General features: G+C 44.6%; 1 protein-coding gene across 1 annotated transcript; it reads right to left on the reverse strand.

The window, feature by feature from the left end:
* Positions 1 to 49: 49 nt before the first annotated feature.
* Positions 50 to 21542, reverse strand: LOC308334401 (pre-mRNA-processing factor 17-like). The gene is made up of 15 exons (XM_080791126.1): positions 21346 to 21542; positions 20630 to 20716; positions 19948 to 20077; positions 19593 to 19679; positions 19088 to 19230; positions 18070 to 18166; positions 17626 to 17765; positions 15965 to 16039; positions 15213 to 15258; positions 13360 to 13461; positions 12029 to 12144; positions 10074 to 10207; positions 5085 to 5161; positions 2789 to 2933; positions 50 to 235 (listed from the first exon to the last, which is right to left on the reverse strand). Exons 1-15 carry the CDS (start codon positions 21526 to 21528, stop codon positions 58 to 60), a joined length of 1740 nt encoding a protein of 579 aa, XP_080647252.1. The 5' UTR covers positions 21529 to 21542; the 3' UTR covers positions 50 to 57.
* Between the last annotated feature and the right edge of the window lie 255 nt (positions 21543 to 21797).

The following is a 21797-nucleotide window of genomic DNA, read 5'->3' on the forward strand; positions in this document are numbered from 1 at the left end:
GATACACCTACACCCCCCCCCCCCTAGAATACACAAAGCTCCAAAACAGGCCCAGGTTCAGTCCCAGAGTTTGATCTGCCCGTCCCAGCCACAGGTGATGACCTTGGAGGTCTCGTGGGGATGCCACAGGGCACTGATGCACACTTTGTCATGGGCTTTGATCCTGTGGTACAGCTTGGTGGTCTTCCAGTCCCAGATGTTGAGCTTCCCATCTGCGTCTCCAGATACCACATAACTGGGGGGGGGGGGGGGGGGGGGGAAGAGAGAGAGAGAGAGAGAGAGAGAGAGAGACGCAGGAGAAAGAGGGAGGTTAAGACTTTTGCTAAAAATGACTCCTGTCCCACTTCACCTGCTGAAGGAGTCTGAATGTGGGTCTTCACTCCAGGCAGTGGTGCCTGCGTTACCATGGTTTCCGAATAAAAAGTCAGTCCACCTGCGGATAGACGTTATGCATGATGGCACTTGGCTGTCGTGTAGGTGAATATGCGAAGTAGCAGGTTGTTAATTGGGGTTCCTGCTTAACCCATTCTGGGCGGGAACCCCTTTTGGTGTTTTAAGCATTATGTTATACTTTAGCTTTAGCTATTGAAAAATAGCAGATCTACAAGCTCATAGCGTGGCACCGATTGCCGCGCTACGAGCTTGTGGGTCTGCTATTTTTGCGTTAGTTACAACACTGTTGATTATATATCTTGTATGTACGTGTACTGTTTATGAGAACAGGCTGTTCTGAACAACTCTCCATCAGCTGCAGTCATTTTAGACCAGGGGATACAAGTGTCTGCATAGAAATACGTATCTCCTGCCATTTTACACAACGCTGTCTGCACACTGACTTGTAGATAGTGGTGGATTCCCTGTGCTTTAAAGACAGACTGCTGGATTTTTGAGGGGCGCTAGCCCTTCCTATGTCCAGCTTTTAGTGTGCATGTAAACACAAACATTAAATGCCATTGATAATGAATGGCCAGTTTTATGTCTTTGTCGCAGCACAAACATTAAATGCCATTGGCCAGTTTTTAGTAAATTGTAATTGGCCGTAATGAGATGTATGATGATGTACAATCATAAGAGCGCACCTCACTTCACACGGGTGTGATTTTTATGTTATACAACGGTCTCACAGAGATAATTGTAGGACCAGCCTCAAGATATGTAACACTTCCAGGTATTTTGGTACATCATACATACAGCCTCGGAGACCACATGCATTTTCCTTTCAAAATAAAAGCCTGGGCGAGAACCCATTCAATTGTGGCATACAGGAGCGCTTTCTCATCGCTTTCTGCTGATTACTGATGTTCTGCAGCATTATTCAATTGACACACACACTACACTCTCATCTCTGTCTCTCTAATTAATCAGGCTCATCTGCTGCAGCTGTGTCTAGTTTCTCCTGGCGACTCCGGCGGCTCTTTCAGGCTATACATGGCTTACATTAATGGTGTGAATTGGCTCATAGACAGTCGTCCTTGATCACGTCACACTGATATGTTTATATGCTACAATGTGGAAATTGTATCTGGTATGATGCTAATCCTATGATGACTATGGTTACGTCAATCTGATGTTTAAAGAAATCCGGTATATTTTATGATGTTTCACTGCCTTGACAGATAATTTCAACAGAGATGCAGGACTCTTTTACTGGCCTCCTGTCCTAATCTATCCAACAATATAAATGACGAAATGTCTGTGTGTATTTGTCTGTATGTCCTAGCCACCCTGCTCCCTCACTTGCACAGTTCATCTGCATTTTGCACACCATCATGTTATGCAGGGCATCACAAAGCCCTTTTTCCAAATTAACAAACTGAATGCTGTTTATTTGCATTCTCCCAGTTGTGTGGTTGCCACAGCTTCACACTTACTGCGCATGCGTGGTTGCTTTAGTGCGCATGCGTGGTTGCGTTACACCATCATTCGTTGCCCATCTAATTTTGCCGCAGGTCACTGGACACCCCAAGCCTAACACTGACTCACATGCACTCACAGCCGTATGTTTTTGGATGTCAACGTCTCTACATTGCTTCATTTCATCTCTAAAAAAAGACCACGGACTCTCCTGTACTGACCGCAATGAAGCAAACGTCTGCACACACATTGCTTCTGTGTGTCTTGCAACAACGGTTCGTGGGTCGTTTGTGTGTGCGTGCATGCTCATATATTAGTTAAATTAAGTTAAAACAATTACACCCCACCCCAACCTCCCATAAAATTAAATTGCATAGTAGAATAGAAAGGTTTTTGTATTTCTTGGAACACCTGACATTTCTACTAGGGTGGTCAGCATCTAGTAACAACCCAAGGTCAACCTCCTCTGATGAGGTTAACAGTTGCCATCTACCCTGCGACATTCTAAATCCCAAACCGCTTGAGCTTGTAAAACATGTCCCGCTTCTGTGGACAACGCAGAAGTGCCTCTCGCCTGGCTACAACAACTGCAGAATAGTTTTTGGGCCGATAAAGTATAGTTTTTGACAGAGGCGGAGGCGCACAGTCTGAAGCGAACTTGAGCTACGTGAGGCCCCACCGAGCAAGCTAAAGCGAGTGAGTTGCCGTGTCGAGTATTGCAAAGTTCGATTGAGCTGAATCAGCGCCCTTCGAGTTGCGACATGACGATGGGCACAGAATAGTAAATCATGTTTTGGGAGTGAGCGTTTGCCCCATCTGCCACTCAAAGTGACTACTGGCCAATCACAGTGCATCCTTGCACAAGTGGTATATGTAGGCTTTGGGATGTCGCGTCGACCCTCTTGAGAGGGGTTAGCGATGTGGGAAGTCCTACCTCATGTCGGGGGAGAAGTCCACCTGGCAGGCATAACCGGCTACCATATGACCTTTGAAAATCTTCTTCTTGTTCAGTCTGAAGCGGTTCTGGGCTCCGAAAATCAGAATCTGGTTGTCCATGGACTGGCAGGCGAGCCATTTACCTGAGGGGTTTCAGAGTGATGGAGACAACAGCATAGTTTTATTAATACAAACCTAGAGAATGGTTGCGTACTTCAGCGCATTAAAGCTTTATTATATAATTACCAGTATATAAATGCTAGAGGTAGGTAGTTGTCATTTATGTATTGTTGCTACAAATGTGGTCCATTCAGTATAATAGCGCGTGCTTGTGGCAAAAAGATATAACAGACAACTCAATATCCACAACGAAATTAAACTACGGTACATAATGTTATGGCAAATACTTAAAGAGCTTAATAATTAATAACTTAACTTAGCAATAGTTTGCTGGTATGTTCTATTGTGCTGCCACTAATGATGTCTCAAAATATAATTACTATAATTCAATAACGTAATAATAACTTATTCTTTCAGAGTGAACGTTTTTAACTAAAATCTTTGCTTCTGGGGGGTCCCTGGAACAATATATTTTCAGATGGGGGTCAGTGTCCTATTACATATGATTTTTGGTGTCCTCGACTTGAAATATTGAGAACCACTGGTCAGTCCAACATGGGTTAAACCTGTGGTATTGTGCCAACACCATCCTAGTGGCTTACAGTTGAAAGCCCCTTAGGAACATTCATATAGGTTTATCGGCAAGAACTACAAGGCACTTCTTCAAGCCTTGTGTGGTTTCAAGAACTACAAGGCACTTCTTCAAGCCTTGCGTGGTTTCCAATGAAAGCTGAACTAAAAAAGGTAACCACTGGACACAGATGGCTGGGAAAAATGCCAAGAAAAGTTATTTACAGCAACAAAGAACCCCTCCCCCCCAATGAAAACATTGATGAAAGATGGCAACTTTGACTGGAATATTCTAGAAAGAGCCACTGATGGTTGTTCCCACCAGAATAATCAGTAAAGAGGAATGCTATAAAGAAGAAAAGAAAAAGAAAAAACTTTTTTCAAAAAAGTTTTAACAGCGCAGTGTTCACTCTGTCTACTTGGCAGAACATTTTAGTTCCAGACATCACTCGAGTCTAAATGTTGCTTATAGTGATGGAAACGGCTGCACAGCTGTGCCAACTGCTCTCACAAATCACTGCACTTCTTGAAAGGAAACATGGGAATAATAAATGTGGCTGAAAAACACGTGTACACGTATGAGAAAATAGATATTTTGAAGAACTCTTTGTGTGTGTATATACAGTACATACATGCACCATTCTGATCTACAAATAAAAGACACTTCTGTCTCTCACTCTTCACTAATGTTCATGATAAAATACCACCATTCGTTTCTACTCGGTCTGTGTCTCATGGGCTATTAGCTTGGATCGGGAATCTAAATCTCTTTTTTTTTCATTGTTTAAAAAAGAATGCCTAACGCTGATGTCACTGGTGGACAGGTTTCTGAAGTGCCCACAGCCCTCATATGAAACAGACAGAGTAGAAACCAATTGTGGTATTTTAACACGAACATTAGTGAGGACCAATTCTATGAAGACAAGTTGAAAAGTGGTGAAGTGGTCCTTTAAGTAGGAGAATGAAAAACATCGGTCCATTCCTGCAGCCCAATCAAGCTCTGTCTCATTGTTAAAAACAAACAGGGGGAGAGTCCCTGAATGTGGTGTCATTTAGGAGTGAGGGGAGAAAGAGACAATCATCCTCCAACTGAGGACTTCTCCATTATTAAAGACAAGCCATCCATGTCACCGCAAATATGAACACTGCCCCCAAGGAAGGGAAGGAGAAAAACCATATGGGAAGCAAATGACGGAGGAGGATGAAAGAACAGAAGAGAGTGAGACGATGGAGTCACTTCAAGATGAACGGATTCCATGGTTAGAGAACGATTATGGGCTACATTTGCTTTGTCGGGGGACCATATGTTTGTTTTTGCGGTACGCTGCACATAGACATTATTGTTTAGAGTGACTTGTTCGCCATGCTCTGGGTGAACACAAGAGCCATCGTTTGCAGCAGTGAATGGATACCTCTACTCATGCTGGAACACGTAGTAAGCGCAGGTCCGATTGTTCTATTATTGCCCATTTCAAGGTGATTTGAACAAAGAGGGCTACACTATATTAAGACTGCATATTTATCCACTTCAACAGCTTTCAACCAGACTATTTTCAACTTGTTTGACAGAGTATCCATGTTCTGCCGTGTCCAATTGTACTTACCATTGGGAGAGAGCGTAACAGCTGGCATAGAGTGCATACTGGGCTCTGCAATGTACTTGAAGTCCACGGGGATGTCCCTGGAAAACACAAGCAGGTGGTGAGCGCGCGTGCACAATGAATAATTGTGACAGGTCTACCTGTACAGGCATCAAGTTAAATGAACATATTAGTCAGGAATGTACAGTGCACTCTGCAGTCAGCAATGATTGATGCCACAATAATCACATAGATGTTACAAAACAAGGCAATAATGTAACCACAGTTGATCTTGCCTTCAGTCTTTCTAAATAGTGGTTAACGGTCTGAACAATGTTGGTTTTAAAAACTATCAGCATCCAAGTATCTATACAGCCCTTCTTTGCTTGTTCGCCCTTCTCTTCTCCCGCTGCTCTGGGAAAGGAACTAATCTATTCTGAACTTTGATGGTCTGCTAAAGATCACGTTAAGTGCTACAGCGCTGTGTGTATGCTTTTTGGCATGACAGGGTGATACGGTGACAATTTGTGTTAAATGCCCCTTATGAAAGAATATGATAAACACAGACAGTAAGAGAGAGCAGCAGCACTGAGGCCATGGCGCCCCACCTCCTCGTGATGACAAACCATCACTTCATCAATAATTTCCCCCCTGTGCCCAGCACTATGCCAAAGCTTTTTCCACTGTGTCTACAGACAAGCCAAACTCTGGAAACTAAAGAGAACGTCAGATCTCCCCTTGGAGTTCCAAAAATAACGGATTACCCAAGTTATTGGTGTTTAAACAGACTCTGGAAAGTTTGTTTATGCGAGCAGGAAGAAAGCAAAGAGAAGTATGCAAACAAACAAACAAACGTGTTTTCCGTCATGTAACCCATCGACTGAGCCCGTCAAACACAAAGGTTCTTTGTAGTTTTTATACAAATAAACTTGGGCTTGGCCAAGTCTCCACTGTCATGATCCAATTCATACAGTAAGTAGTGAAGACAGTCCCCCCCGTGTGTTGCAGAGGGGAAATTAAACATGCAAGCTTTGAAGCTTAGTGTGGTGAACTTGGGGAGAGGAAGGCAAAGAATGACAATGCAACATTAAGTTTCCAAAACATAATGTAGAGACTGTTTTTTCCAGTAAAGTAAAAAATCTAAAAAATAAATTAAGTACGGTGCTTGAGTAAATTTACTCAGTTACTTTGCACCACTGATTTCACCCTTTATTTGACTCCCAAAGGCGCCGGTGCTGCCCCAAACCTCCCAGACTCAGCCCCCTCCCAAAGGCCCGGTGCTGCCCCAAACCTCCCAGACTCAGCCCCCTCTCAAAGGCCCGGTGCTGCCCCAAACCTCCCAGACTCAGCCCCCTCTCAAAGGCCCGGTGCTGCCCCAAACCTCCCAGACTCAGCCCCCTCTCAAAGGCCCGGTGCTGCCCCAAACCTCCCAGACTCCGCCCCCTCTCAAAGGCCCGGTGCTGCCCCAAACCTCCCAGACTCAGCCCCCTCTCAAAGGCCCGGTGCTGCACCAAACCTCCCAGACTCAGCCCCCATTCAAAGGCGCGGTGCTGCCCCAAACCTCCCAGACTCAGCCCCCTCTCAAAGGCCCGGTGCTGCACCAAACCTCCCAGACTCAGCCCCCATTCAAAGGCGCGGTGCTGCCCCAAACCTCCCAGACTCAGCCCCCATTCAAAGGCCCGGTGCTGCCCCAAACCTCCCAGACTCAGCCCCCATTCAAAGGCCCGGTGCTGCCCCAAACCTCCCAGACTCAGCCCCCATTCAAAGGCCCGGTGCTGCCCCAAACCTCCCAGACTCAGCCCCCATTCAAAGGCCCGGTGCTGCCCCAAACCTCCCAGACTCAGCCCCCATTCAAAGGCCCGGTGCTGCCCCAAACCTCCCAGACTCAGCCCCCATTCAAAGGCCCGGTGCTGCCCCAAACCTCCCAGACTCAGCCCCCATTCAAAGGCCCGGTGCTGCCCCAAACCTCCCAGACTCAGCCCCCATTCAAAGGCCCGGTGCTGCCCCAAACCTCCCAGACTCAGCCCCCATTCAAAGGCCCGGTGCTGCCCCAAACCTCCCAGACTCAGCCCCCATTCAAAGGCCCGGTGCTGCCCCAAACCTCCCAGACTCAGCCCCCATTCAAAGGCCCGGTGCTGCCCCAAACCTCCCAGACTCAGCCCCCATTCAAAGGCCCGGTGCTGCCCCAAACCTCCCAGACTCAGCCCCCATTCAAAGGCCCGGTGCTGCCCCAAACCTCCCAGACTCAGCCCCCATTCAAAGGCCCGGTGCTGCCCCAAACCTCCCAGACTCAGCCCCCATTCAAAGGCCCGGTGCTGCCCCAAACCTCCCAGACTCAGCCCCCCCCTCGGCCCAACAATGTATAAAAAAAAGTGTTAATGGCGTCCCTGGCATAGTGGAGTACATTTTATATCTCAATCATAAGCCTACTCCAAACCATAAAGAAACTCTCCGTCCCCCTGGATATAGACCTAAGCAACAGATAAACGTCTTCCTTCCACAGCCTGCACGACCTGTGTAAGTATTTTGGTGCATACCAGTCAAAATGTGGATATAATTTTGATTATATGTAGGTGTATGCGCCATGATCATGCAGCATTGTTTTTTTAAAGGCACACCAATGGGCCAGATCTACAGCATAGCATGTAGCGAGATCAAAATAAAAATGAGCTTGCAGATTGACTATTTTTGATAATTTGTTGAAATATAAATTTTACATTTAATTTGATAATTAAATATAAAACTTTTGCGTATGACATGCCCGAAATATGGATGTCAGGTTGAAATATACGTCATATACCAATCTCAATTAAATTTGTAGAATTCACCTTTGAGTGCAAACAAAGATAATAACCTTTTGTATATTAGTTGCATATATATTCCTAAAATAATGTGTGGTTGTCACAAAAGTCACACCTGGACTCGTCTTACAGCACAGCGCTTGTTGGGTAGGAAGTCAAGGAACCACCGCTATAGACAGCCGCCTCGCTGTTCTCCCTCTCCTTCCCACCGCTCTTCAGTGTTCGCTCTCTGACTCCGCTGTGGTGATACGTGACTCTGCTGCGCTAATTCAGCCTAAGTCCGCTAGGCAGGGCTTAGTAGTCTGAGCTCTGGCGAGGGGGAAGGCGGGTAGCCATGAGCCAGGTGGTATCCGTGGGATAGAAGGGGGGACAGTAAAGCCTCTCTTTGGCCCGACATACAACCCCCTCCCTCCCCCAACTTGCCTCTCACTCTGTACTGGCAAAACAGAGTTTTTGAACATTAACATTTCAGCCCTCACTTGGGACTAATGTGGAAAAAGGCGAAACATTAAAGAAATCCTTGATGAATGCTTGCACCCGTTAATTATAGGGGGGAGAGCACTAGGGAGAGCCAAAAGAGGGGGAGGGGGAGATAAAATCCATTCCACAATAATACTGTTCCTTGAATAAGGGCCCCCCTTCCGAGAAGCCCCAGGAAGCTCGCTTTATCAGAAAGCTTTTAAATATTTTATCATCTTTGAGCAGCAAACACCAGCGTTTGTTTATCGGCATGGGAACCCCCCTCCCCAGCATATTTGCGAGGCTTTGTCTGTGGGCTAGTTGATTAGTCAAAGTCCCTGACAGCAGGAACACCTAACAACAGATTGTTGTTTTTCTGCAAACCATAGGAAAACAGAGAGTGAGATGAAAGACAAGGCAGCTTGGCTCTGTCACTGAAGTGAAAGATTGAGACAGGAAATGTGGAAATGGGATGATTTGAATGTTTTTAACATGGTCTGCGGTTGCTGCATTCCTCTGTTTAACTGATCCAATTATTTATTGGAACCGTGGTGGAATCCTAATCATTTATTTGTCTACTTCGTGGGAAGAATGTGTGGGGTTCACTGGGGTAGTTCCTGCAAAAATGATGCTCTCGATTTTAAAATCACATGAACCCTAGACTTCCCATTCTGGGGCGAACATGCAGCAAAACAGAGAAAATTGCTAATCTACAAGCTCACAACAGGTGTTTTAGATCTCCATAGACAAGGTCTCATGTCTGCCCCCCCCGTACAACTGGGCATACACGTGTATAAGGAGGGGGTGGCAGGTGTTTAGAGCAGACATGTCGTTTACCCTCGTCATAAAAAATCCTGATGAAATGAGTGATGGCACGGGCAAATCAGAGCTACTATAGCGTGTAGTTCATGTTTATCCCATTTCTCCAGTTAAATAAGACAACTTAAACAGGCCTTTCACGGGTTGCTGTGGCGCTCTGGAAGAAAGTAGTAAAAACAGAGCACTGACTGAAATGCCCCCCCCCCCCAAAAAAAACACCCCATCAAATGCCATTCTGCTGCCGCTACCTCCTTAGTCGTTTCATTGTCCTTCTCATCATCCATCTTCTTGCCTTTATCTATCCGGGGAATGCTCTCCCATAGTATGCATTTTTCATTAACACTCTGCTTCACGTACATGCAGCCACCTACGTTCACAGGCGGGAGCTGCCCTGTGCAATTACCGCCTTCCATCTTTAGCTACTGAGCAGCTTCAGCGGAGCTCGTGGGAATAAAGAGTCACTCAGAAGACCGGGGATCAAAATGCGAATGCACTACTACAGTACTACTGTTAGGGGCTGTTTGAACTAGGGGTGGGTGACACGGTAAAATATCATATCACGATTTTCTCCAGGCACGATCCACAATCTTAGCACAATTATTTTTCATGTTCGTTTTTAAGTTACTGAACAGAATAACCAAACCATTTTCCCCTTCCGAAAAAAGTATAAAAAACAATTTAAAAAAAGGTTTATATTGGGGTTTCAAGCTGACTTTGTTGCCAACAGACGTGCAAACCTTATCTGTGCAAACGATGCTTAATTTAAAACTTTGTCTGATGACAATGTTGCAGGCTGAATATAGCCAGACTGCAGTATCAGGCTTAACTGTTGTCTTGGAAAGCACATATCTGTAAAGGCAGATCTTGGAGAGATTTTAAATTGCTCACGATCCAATAGTCATACTATGGTATAGCCCTAGTTTGTTCGTCTTACCACTCCCACACCCGAAGACTCTTGTCATCCGACGTGCTGACAAAGCGACGGTTCTCATCCACAAAGGTGATGGTGTTGACAGCACCCAGGTGGCGGTCGTACTCCTGCACCACGTCACCTGTCCTGGCGTCCCACTGAGAGAGAGACAGGAGGGAGGGAGGATGACGGTCAGACGGGTGCGATATCATTTGTTCATCAACTAAGGGTAGAAAGGGGCTACATGAAGACATGTCAGTCAACTAAATAAAAGCACGCACAAAAAGTGCTTCACTGCAGTGCAGGCATAAGCCATAACTCCATGCACACAGTTCTAATTAGTGGAATAGAGATAGCAGAGAAGCAGAGATAGACGGAGGGAGTGGGACTCTGTTCTTCTGATAGCACTTTCTAATTGGCAGTAATGGTGATAGTTTCACTGATGGGGTAACATTAATCAGCTCCATCAACAGAGGTGCCATAACTTTAAACAAAATGCAAAAAAGTAAAATGATTTAAAGAAAAATGACACAGAAACAGTCAGCTCTTTGGACAGCAGTAAAGAGACTATATTTCAAACCGATATATACTTTCATACTGACTGTTTATCATATAACAATGCCACCCCCACCCTTCCCCTGGTTACATGGATTAAGGCAAAAAGAATTATCTCACGACTGAACATTTTTGTTAGGTCGAGTTCTAATCTGCAATTTGTGAAACAGCATGAAAGGACTCCCATAAACAATTAGCACACTATGTAGCACACTATGTACAATTATAATATTTTGGTAGCCACTAGCCATAGCCAACCAGTTGAAGAAAATTCTGATCGAGGTTTTACCCTTTGTTTTTATGGATAATTGAATGTGAATTCTATTGCCATTTGCTAGCTTGACCACTTCAAATAGTCTTTCATCTTAAAACAACTAATAACCGACAAATATATTTTCGGTGCGTGTCACGCTTCCATAGAAGACGTGCAGACTTGTATGGAATCCAAATGAATGCCGTGGTGATTTTAATCCATGTGGTTAGCAAGGCGAACTGTGCCAAACACTGTTCAGTTAAAACTCTCACCCTATGTTAACACAATCAGCGCCGGGATTCCTTCAAAATAGGAGCTCTGGGGTGCCGGAAAGACATAGCCGCTTTTACCCTGAAACATGCATCCGTCGATTGGATTCCCTAGGACTTGTGGACACGTCGGATGGACGGAAACGGTTAAAATTGCTCCCACAAATTTTCAATCTTTGTATTTGGAGAGACCAAGTTGATTGTTGATTGAAAAAAAAAAAAAGAGGATATAAATGCATTTATATAGCGCCTTTATCCAAGGCACTTTACATAGATTGTGCATTACAAACAGTCACATCAGGAGCAATTAGGGGTTCATTGTCTTGCTGAAGGACACTTCGACACTAACTCTAGGGGAGTCCGGATTCGAACTGGCAACCTTGCGGTTACCATCCAGCCACTCTACCCCTGAACCACTGCCATGTACACAGAACAATAAAATAAAAACAGCGCTCATGAACCAAATAGAGCCATATAAGGTTCCAGTCATTAACTCTTCAGAGTTAAATGAACACAGTGATTTTGCGGTATGGAATAATTCCGTTGTAAAGGATCTGACTGCCATTTAATTAGTCTTCTTTCTCCCCTCTGCCATATCCTCACACCAAGTCTGATTCCATCCCAACATGGTTCATGATTAATGTCTTGGTCTAGTCCCATCACCTACTGTGTCTCTCTCACATACAGACAGGAGTGCATTTCACGCTCTGTGGGCATAACATTTGCGAGCACGTGTGCGCGCACACACACACACACACACACACACACACACACACACACACCCCCTGAGAACTACATCCGGTGTGATGATAGGACACGGTATATTTAGAATGCCCTGCACAGTAAAACCCTCTATGTTAATGTAAACAGGGTGTGGCAGCAGAGCACAAGCCGACATTTACCTGAACAATCTTTTTATCCGACATGCCAGCCACGAAGAGGTTCTGTTTGTCCTCGTCTGGGTTGAACTTGACGCAGTACGGCACCTTCCTGTTGGTGAACCTGGAGATGCACTGGCCTGTGGAGTGGAGGAGACGCACGTTGAAAGTCGCAGATGCAGAACAATCCGCACAAACAAAAAGGACAAAAAGGATTACCGTGAAGTTGTTTAAAAGGGCAAAGCTGTCCAAAACGGTTCTTTTTAAAATATTATTAAAATAATAAATTACATTTGATCTGACATTTTCACTACTTTTTGTGTGACACTTGCTTGATGGGTAGGGTATTAATTTACTTACAAACATAACAAATTGAAATATGCAATAACAGCAACAATATGTATAATGCTATATCCAATGCCCTGTAGACCCAACCAAAGCACAGATCCAGACAGAACAGAAAATCCATTCCGTCTCTGGATTTATTCAAAAACAGTGCAGTGATGCAGCAAGAAGGTTACCACTACAGCTAGAAGAGAGAAATGTAACCTTTTAAATTAAACCCATTTCTGACCGTGGAGAATGCTTAGAGTAATGTTTAAAAGGGAGTAGCCCAACTCCTGTCACAGCAGATTTCATTAGAACAAGGCCTATAACTGTCTGGAAGTACGGCAAGTTATTGTTCCAGTTAATGTGTTTTCATCAATTGTTATTAGAACTACTGATGAATGTGGCAATAATTCATTATTATAATTATCCATAACATAAAAACAGAATCATATTACACTCAGATTCTGCTTACATTCAGCGTATCATCGATGAATAATATAGAGTGTTAGGAACCTATTCTAGTAGCCATCATGACTGCCATGATGATGCACAATCAACTGAGTTCATGTGGCTCCCCCACAGGGGAGTTGCTACACAACAGGTAGAGCATTAAACTCTCCTCTGCCCTCTGCTGGAATGGCAGACACACGTACAGATGTCACATCTGCAGGGGAGCAGGGGAAGTGTGTCTTAAAAAGAAGTGAAGTTGAACCCAGTAAATAGTAGTCTTCAAGAGACAAGAAGGTGGCTTGCATGAACCCAGAATAAAAAGCTGCTGAATAATGTTAAATAATGCGACACACACACACACACACACACACACACACACACACACACACACAAAATGTAAATTTTAAATTAAATTAAACTAATTTAAAGACCGGACTATATTGCTGTTATAAATTGAGTTAGCCTATATGACAAACCAGCTTGCCATAGGCTTTCTATTCCCAGTTTTGTTGTACAACAATGTATTCAGAAATCAATTGCTCAAGTCAGAGCAGAGCGATCATGATGGAACGCACCTGTTTCAGAGTCCCACAGTTTGAGGTAGCGGTCATAAGCAGCACTGAGGAACTGGGTGCCAGTGTTGTTGAAGCAAACATCTCGTACTGCTTTGCTGTGGCCTAAAGCAGGACAACAGGGGAGGGGGGATGAATATGTTAAAACCCAGACATTAATTTGACCCAATTCGTTTGAGGAATATAAAGCAAAATACAGCAGTTTGAGAGAGAGGATGTGGGGGTTGGAGGTGAAGCGTGGGTGGGATCTTTAAATGCACGTGGGGCGGCAGACACGGCAGTGACCGGTAGAACAGCTGGATGGGAACTGCGAGGTTACCAGTTCGATCCCGGGCTCCCCCAGAGTTGGTGTCGAAGTGTCCTTGAGCAAGACGCTGAACCCCTAATTGCAGGTTGGTGGTGCCTTGCATGCCTCCATCCTCCTTGCATTCCATTCCTCCATCTATGTAAAGCACCTTGGATAAAGGCGCTATATAAATGCACCGTTACCTATTACCATTCACTTGAGAGCCCATAGTGAGGGTACATGTTCTTTAAGTGTTTTCCCCACCCTGCCTGACCGCCTTGCTCCGTTCCTCTCTAAATGCCAAAACCTCCATGCATGGCTGTGCCTCTCTCTCTCTCCCCCTCTAAAATGGCCTCTTTCTCATTTGGTCCCACGACAGCACTTGCCTGCCTGTTCACTTTCCTTGTTAAGACCGCCCTTATATCAGGGCTTACCATGGCGATAACACAGCCACAGGCTAACTGCTAGCATGCCTGAATTCACACTCACTTTATCCAGGATTGCTGGTTGCCCATGGGCAAATATCACAGGCAGAGCTGTGGAAAACCTTGATGAGTGTGTGCTGTGTATACGCCTGCATGACAGATCTACATACAGGTGGCAACCAAGGCACAAATACACTCCTTCCAGATTGTCCCCCCCCAGATTGTGTCTCCCCCCCCCCCCCCCCCCCAACTCTCTCTCTCTCATTAGCAGGCAACAGTGCAGCACTATCCCTCTCTCTGTTTCTGGCACAACAGCGCCCCTACTGGTACTCATAATAGTCATATACTGGTGCTCATTAACCAACACATAGGCACATAGGTGAAACAACACATAGGTGGGTGAACACGGACATTGCTGTTCCTTGGAGTGGTTGCACCACTCAAAAATATATATATCGTCCATGCACACAGGTCTTTGCACCTGCTAAATAAACACAGAACATGGACACTTTGGACAGCAAGGATTTGTGTACTAGGCCGATACGGGAAACAAAACATTTTAAGAACATTCGGTCTATGCCTTTCTTAAACCATGCACTGACTTCTTGGCTGACCCATCCCTCTCCAACTCCATCTCCTGCTTCCCCTGCCTGCATTTACGGCGGCTTCTCTTTCCCCAATCACATCCCCCCCCCCCCCCCGTTCTCCACCACTTCTCCCTGGGCTGTTGAATTATACATGCTCTGTGAAGGAGCTGACAGGCAGAACCACAGCTGAGGGGAAACAATCTCCGTTTCGACAGCACACTGTCTCTGGGAAGGGTGACCTGCATGCATTACCCCAACCCCAAACACACACACACACACAGTCAGTCAGTCAGCAGATGTGTCATTTGCATTCTTGTAATGCTGAGCTCGCAATTTCCGTCTGTTGTGAATATTTCTCAAAGGGCACCTTTTTTTCTTTACACGTCGACTCCTTTGATGATCAGTTGAGGTTGGTGAAAAATGGCTGCATCTTGCAGGCATTCGTTTACACTGGCAGCACATTTACATGAATCCCTCGGTGTGTGACAGGACAGAAAGGGGTTGAGGTGATGTTTGCATTGCAGATGTTGTGTTTAAAGTGGTTTGAGGCTCACTCACCGATAAAGGTCCGTACGCACCGCCTGTCGTTGTACACCTCCCACAGCTGCGAAGGGACGAAAAACAAAAAGTAAGAAGTGATTGTGGAAAGCCTGAGACTCTGTCTTGACACCGACAGCCAGTTGGATTCTTTGTGTCATGGTGGAGCTGCTTGGAGCCCACATCATGCCGATAGCAGCATCAAAACTCACTACAGGGCTCATTAAATGTACCGAGCAGGGAAGACCAGGGGCACATGGTGCCAGGTGAGAGGCTCAAGGACTAACAGGTTTAACAGCAGGACAACTTTGATTAGCCAACAAGAGAGGGGAAAAGGGCAGAGATGGAGGACAGGGGTGGAAAATGAGTTTTATTTCTGTGTCTCGAGCAAAACACCAAAACTGAGAAGGGCACATTTGTAGTTGACGGAAGAGAGTAAGAGACTGTGAGGTCAAAGACAAGGAAAGGAGGAGGACCACATAGATGAACGCAAGCTGCTATCCAGGTACAGAAGCGTACTGCAGTACGGGGCAGTAAGTTGCACATTTTGAAAACTATAAAACTAGCAGCCGTATGATGTGATATTAGTGAACAATTACATGACCCATTTATTGGCTAAAATGAATAGGTTGTATATTGAACACAGAGCAGTGAAACAGCTAGTCATTTTCTTAGAAGGATTAAGTAATCAAAGAGCTTATTTGAATCGGTGCAGCGCTAAGACACAAAATAATCATTGGGTGTTTTTATGTTAAGTGCTATGGAGTAGTTACCTTGATTTTACAGTCCATGGAGGCGGAGAGGAGTAGATGACCAGAGGCTGGGAACAGACGGATTGCACTGACACCCTGCAACACACAGAGGAGGAGTTGGCCTAATTAACATCATGGAATTAAGCTAAATAAAATATGACTGAAGTCCTAAACTGTGATGTGGATTTATGTTTAGGTATCATGGTTGTAAACCTATGTTCTTGCTGTTCTACATAATAGCCAACCAGTTGAAGAAATTGCAGATTGAGGCTTTAAACTTTCTGAGACCATTATGATTCAAGGAGGATGCTTCCCAAACATGTATTACCGTATATAGTTTGACAACTTCAAATACTCTTTCATCTTTTTAAGTATCTAACGGATCGAAAATAGCCCATTTACAAGCACGTGTTACACAGCTTGTAGAGTAATTTACATTGTGCAACATGCTTGCCTTCCATAGAAGACTATGCTGGCTTCTATGGATTCCAAATGATGTAGCCTGGCACAGCTAAAGATTGAATCAGATCATCTTTGCAGTTCTCACCGATGGTCTTGCGAGATTTGCATTGGGAATAGAGCGTATGCACATGCATCACTTTTCCACCGGGACACGCCCCCCTCATCTAGACTGAGTGGCAAAACATTGAGAAGCATGGCGCGTTGGAGTTTGGAAGTGGAAATCATTCAATGGTCCTGCCTACATCCCGTTTCTAATTAGCACTTCCAAACTCTCACAAATAATCAGCTGCGCAGAATACATTTCTCGACAGAAAGTAGCTCACAACAACAAAAACGTACAACTGCAATGTTGGTGAGATTAACGTTGTTTAATACCATCAGATAGGACTTTTCTGTTTGGATGTATGGGCCATCAAGGCCAGAAAGTTTTTTTCTCTTTTTTTTGCCACTCAGTAGGCAATAGGCATTCCCGCATAACTTCCGGGTACGATCATGTCACGCACATAGCCCCTATATAGCCTGGGTCGAGTCACACACACTCATCATAATCATGGATGTGTCAACTATTCCACAATCTCTGAATGCTATATACTCTGGAACTACACCTCCTGAAATCTGAGCAAGGAAGCAATCCGTTCACGAAAATATATTTTTAAAATATCTTCACGTTTAATGTTTTAATATCCATTTCTGCTTCATCAGTGTGACACTGATGAAGGCTGGGTAGCCGAAACGTCTGTCATTCGATGTTGTAAAAACTAAAACTAAAACTAAAATGCCGTCTTGGTGTGTGTCGCACACATCAAGACCACCATCACCTTCATTACACAACTGTAAAGACGAAACGGAAGTGGGGAAGAGGCTTCACTTCCGCTTTATCGCTGGCTCAGGATCAGAGCTTCTGTTGATCCCGAGTCCAGACTGTATGACAGAAGCATTTGAAAATTGCAGGAGGCAACAGTATGGCCACGCGAGACTAGGGCTGTCACGAAAAAAACCTATTCAAGAGTTCCCAAAATGTTTTCACCACAGCATGAAATTATCTCTCAATCGTGCACCAAGAAACACCCACACACAACTAATTTAGAAAGTCAAAATGCACTCTTCAACCTCGCTCATATATGTAAAAAACACAACGCAGTGCCCGAGCAGCTGATGGTGAAAGCGCGCGCGCGCGCGCACACACACACACACACACACACACACACACACACACTGACCTTTGTGTGTCCAGACCAGACATGGATCTGTTTCTTGGGCAAGTAACACTTGTCTGGGACGTCCATGGTGCGCAGGTTGATGCCCACATCCTGCGGGATGTGCAGGTAGGACCTGCCCTGGTAGTCATATGCATCTTTGACTGGAGTCACATAAATACAAGAATGTTACTAGTGATACATTTCTACAACATTTATATTTGCAAAAAAAAAAAAGAATGAATGAAATAATAGTTAGTGTGATGTTTCGGACCTAGTGGCTAGACCTCAGAAGAGGAAGAGCCACTAGGCTCGAAACATCGTCATGCCAACGGTGGTAATAAACCCTTTTTGGAGCATGATAAAGTGTGCGTGCGGACTCTATTCTTTCACTCTTTGCTTCTGCCATGCACATGGCATTACTTGTTGACAAATTGCATAAAGAAGACAGAGCGAGAGACGGATTACCATGTAGAACAGTCTTCTCTTCTGCTGGAGCCTCCTCCTCGTTCCTTCCCTTCTTTTGCCTTTTGGCCGTGATCTCATCTAGCTCCTTTTGCTGCTCCTGGGAATCAAACAGAACAAGAATGTCAGAAGAACACTTCTCATATGAGACACAACAGGGAACATATAGAGCTGTCATATCACTTCTCATATGAGACACAACAGGGAACATATAGAGTTGTCATATCACTTCTCATATGAGACAACAGGGAATATATGGACTGGAGTTGTCATATCACTTCTTATCAATGAGACACAACAGGGAACATATGGACTGGAGTTGTCATTTCACTTCTCGAGACACAACAGGGAACATATGGAGTAAATATATACTAACTATATACTCACACACATATATATATAATGTATATTGTGTGTGTTTGTAGTATACACTAAGGTTGGGCGATATAGCAAAATTTTCCCATCGCCCATCATCTAGCCAAAAATCGCCGATAGACGATATATTCATGCAATGTGATTACAGCTCCACAAGCTCTCGACGCAACGTGTTGGGAAGTGAGGACGCTGGTGTCGACTGTTCGCCGCTTCACCTCCCAATGTATGAATGAATGAACCATTGTAAGCGCTTTGAGTAGGCACGTAGTGCATAGAAAAGCACCATAAAAATGCAATTCATTATTATTATTATTGTTGAGAACCCACAGATGCGCCTGTTACTGCAGAGCCGTTTGGAACCTTAAGTTTGCAGCGCGTTGAGAGCTTGTAGATCTGTCTGTTTTTGCAGCGCTGGTGTCAGGGTTCGGTCCATAGATTATAAAGAAAGATAGTGGCGTTTTGAAGCACCCGGAAGACTTCCGGAAGTATAATTATAACTCAATGGCTCGAGCGAGCGGAAGTTTAGCATAGCCCCGGACCTCAATTTGTAGGTCCGGGCTTATGCACGTGACGTCATGAACGTCCACTTCCATTAAAGTGCTGCAATTCCACATTTACAGGCATCTAATGCTGGACACGGCATTACCTCGGATGGTTTGGCCCCATCCTTCTCATCTGCATACTTGGCCCACGGTCCGAGGAAATTATCAATCTCTGCTGCATCTCCTCCTTTCACCTTTTTCCGCTTCGCTGCCTCCGTCTTAGGAGCAGCCTCGAACACAGTTAGTCCTGTGTGGAGCAAGAGATATCATTGACAATTACTAGTTAAATGTAATTTCTATCTCCAGTCAGTGCTCAGCTTTTACAAGCTTTCTAATTTGTCTGTTGCCCGTATAGCCCAGGAAACTGTCAATGAATATTCCATATTCAAAACTATGACTAGGCTATGTAATAAATAAATAATAAATAATAAATTAACCAACGTTCAACTGTGAAAACTAAGGCTGGCACACACACACACACACACACACACACACACACACACACACACACACACCACCTTATTCTATGATGTGCATGATCGCTGTGATTAATCATGCAGTACAAAAATAGGTCTGAAAAAATTACTAGTAAATGTCAGTAAGGAATACCTTTCTTTTTCTCTGCTTCGTCCACGGCCCCAATATATGTGCTATTGGACACTTGATTTGTGTCAACCGATGGATCTAAAGCATAGCCTGGAAATATATATGTATATATTAGACACAATAAATGCAGAATAAATGCAAACCTCAAAATGAAAAGAGAAATCTTCTAAATCCTCCAGTTTTCTGAAATAAATATTTTCACGAATTTTCAAAAATAGCAGACCTTCAAGCTCGTAGCTTGTAGATCTGCTATTTTTCAATAGCTAAATTATAACATAATGTATAAAACACCAAAAGGGGTTCCCGCCCAGAATGGGTTAAGAATGAGAAAGTTTTACATGAAAGGATTACACCTTACCATAGGTAGAGAACGTCCTCCTTTGCTGTTCGAACATGAAGTCATTGACGTGAGCAGCCTCTGTATAGCCAGATAACATGTTCCGGGGGGCAGCCATCTGCTGGGATTTATACGGGTTGACTGGCCCAAACTAGTAGGAAGGAGGAAAAATATAACAATAGCACCACGTGAGATATGCACAGCAATTTTTTTGTACTGGACAAACTGGTGATCAAAATGTGTGCAATAGTGTTGTTGTCGAGTCCACCTAAAGCGAGTCAAAGTCAAGATCGAGTGTTGGAGGGGTCGAGTCCGAGGGAGATTTTTTTTTCTTATTATTAGATAGGTACAGAAAACAATCTTGGTCTGAAACACTGACCACTACTCACGAGAGCAGCCACTGAGGCAGGCGCATCAGATGCACTCCGTTACTCAACAAGACATCTGTCTATAAGCGCCAGACAGCTCTTATAATGTTAATGTGAATGGGCTCCTCATACAATTATTTCATTGCATTGTAGTGACTCGAGTGGACTCGGTGGAGGAAGGCCCGGGTCCCGAGGCCCTTGGTCCAAGACAGAGTCAAATTATGAGCGAGACCAAGACGAGACAGAGTACATGAAAATGTGGACTTGAGACCACCAGACTCGAATACTATAACCCTAGTGTGTTAACAGTCCTTCTGTCAGTCACTGAGACACACCTCTGGTGCAAACATGGTTTCGTAGGTTGGGTTGTAGGTGACTTCTTTCAATGATGGGTCCAGGTGTGTGCCCACCTCAACGGCCTCCTAATTATGACAAAAAAAGGAGGGAGAGGGGGGGTGGAGAAAACTCATATTTGAGGTACTCATATTTGACCAAGAATACCACCTTTGCCAGCCACATTTAATCTATTTGAAGTTTCAATAGAGGATAAGCCCCTTTTTCGAGGGGGTCCTAGGCTCGGACACAAACAATGACAGAAAACAATCACATAACAATCAACAGTAACACCGACAAAACATACATGTGGGCTCTCACTCCATCCCAGACACCTTTCTACATTTGTTACAGTAACAAATGTAGAAAGGTGTCTGGGATGTCATCAAAATGAGTAAATGAAAGAGACATAAGAAGTAAAAGCTTCTTGGTTGACTTGATAAACAAAAGAAAACGTTTGAGGTTGCACAACAACGTGGAGACAGAAGAGAAGAGCATTCTTCAAGGAAAGCATCAAGAGAATCCCACCAAAAGGAGCTAGCTTTAAACATTTTAAGGTTTAGTAAATTACTAACTTTATATCACCCCCCCCCCCCCCCCCGGAGTTAGAAAGGTGTATCTACAATACATCATCTTGTGTTCATAATGTGCGTTAGACCGTCGCGCGCGTTACGTGAACATAACTAGCATTAGCTAATAGCTAGGTGCTTTAGCATACCTTTACGGCGACCTCGGGAGCGGCGTTGAGAAGAGCCAAAGTCATGGTCGGTGCTGACTGTAAAGGTTTAAGGTGAGCCGTGGCGTCAGGGTCCACTCTCTCCGGGCTGGTGTTCATTTTAGACTCATTATCAGAATCAGAATCGGTGCCGTATGAAACGAGTGATGCTACGGCGGCGGACATCTTGGATGTTGTGAATTCAATCAACGGAAAGAGAAGGGCGGTACTTCCGTAGCAGTGTTGCCAGATTGCGTGAGAGACGTACGCAACTAGGTCTACGTGGGCAAGTGGATAGGATACCCCTTATTATCTAATGCAGTGGACAGTGGTTCCCAAACTTTTTCATCTCAAGGACCCCACATTTTTAAATGAACACTGAGGAGCCCCATTTGAAGAGATATGCCAAGGAGTCGGACCTTCCATAAGAGAAGATGTTTACGGCTCTAGCAGTA

This window comes from Protomyctophum bolini, assembly GCF_963924005.1.
Source record: "Protomyctophum bolini genome assembly, chromosome: 19".
Lineage (NCBI taxonomy): Eukaryota > Metazoa > Chordata > Actinopteri > Myctophiformes > Myctophidae > Protomyctophum > Protomyctophum bolini.

Coding starts and splice junctions, on each gene's coding strand:
- LOC308334401 (XM_080791126.1), bottom strand. CDS start 21,528: ATGTCCGCCGCCGTAGCATCACTCGTTTCATACGGCACCGATTCTGAT. Junction 2,934..5,084: donor TGTTACGCTCTCTCCCAATG/GTAAGTACAATT, acceptor GAAACCCCTCAG/GTAAATGGCTCGCCTGCCAG. Junction 236..2,788: donor GACTTCTCCCCCGACATGAG/GTAGGACTTCCC, acceptor CCCCCCCCCCAG/TTATGTGGTATCTGGAGACG.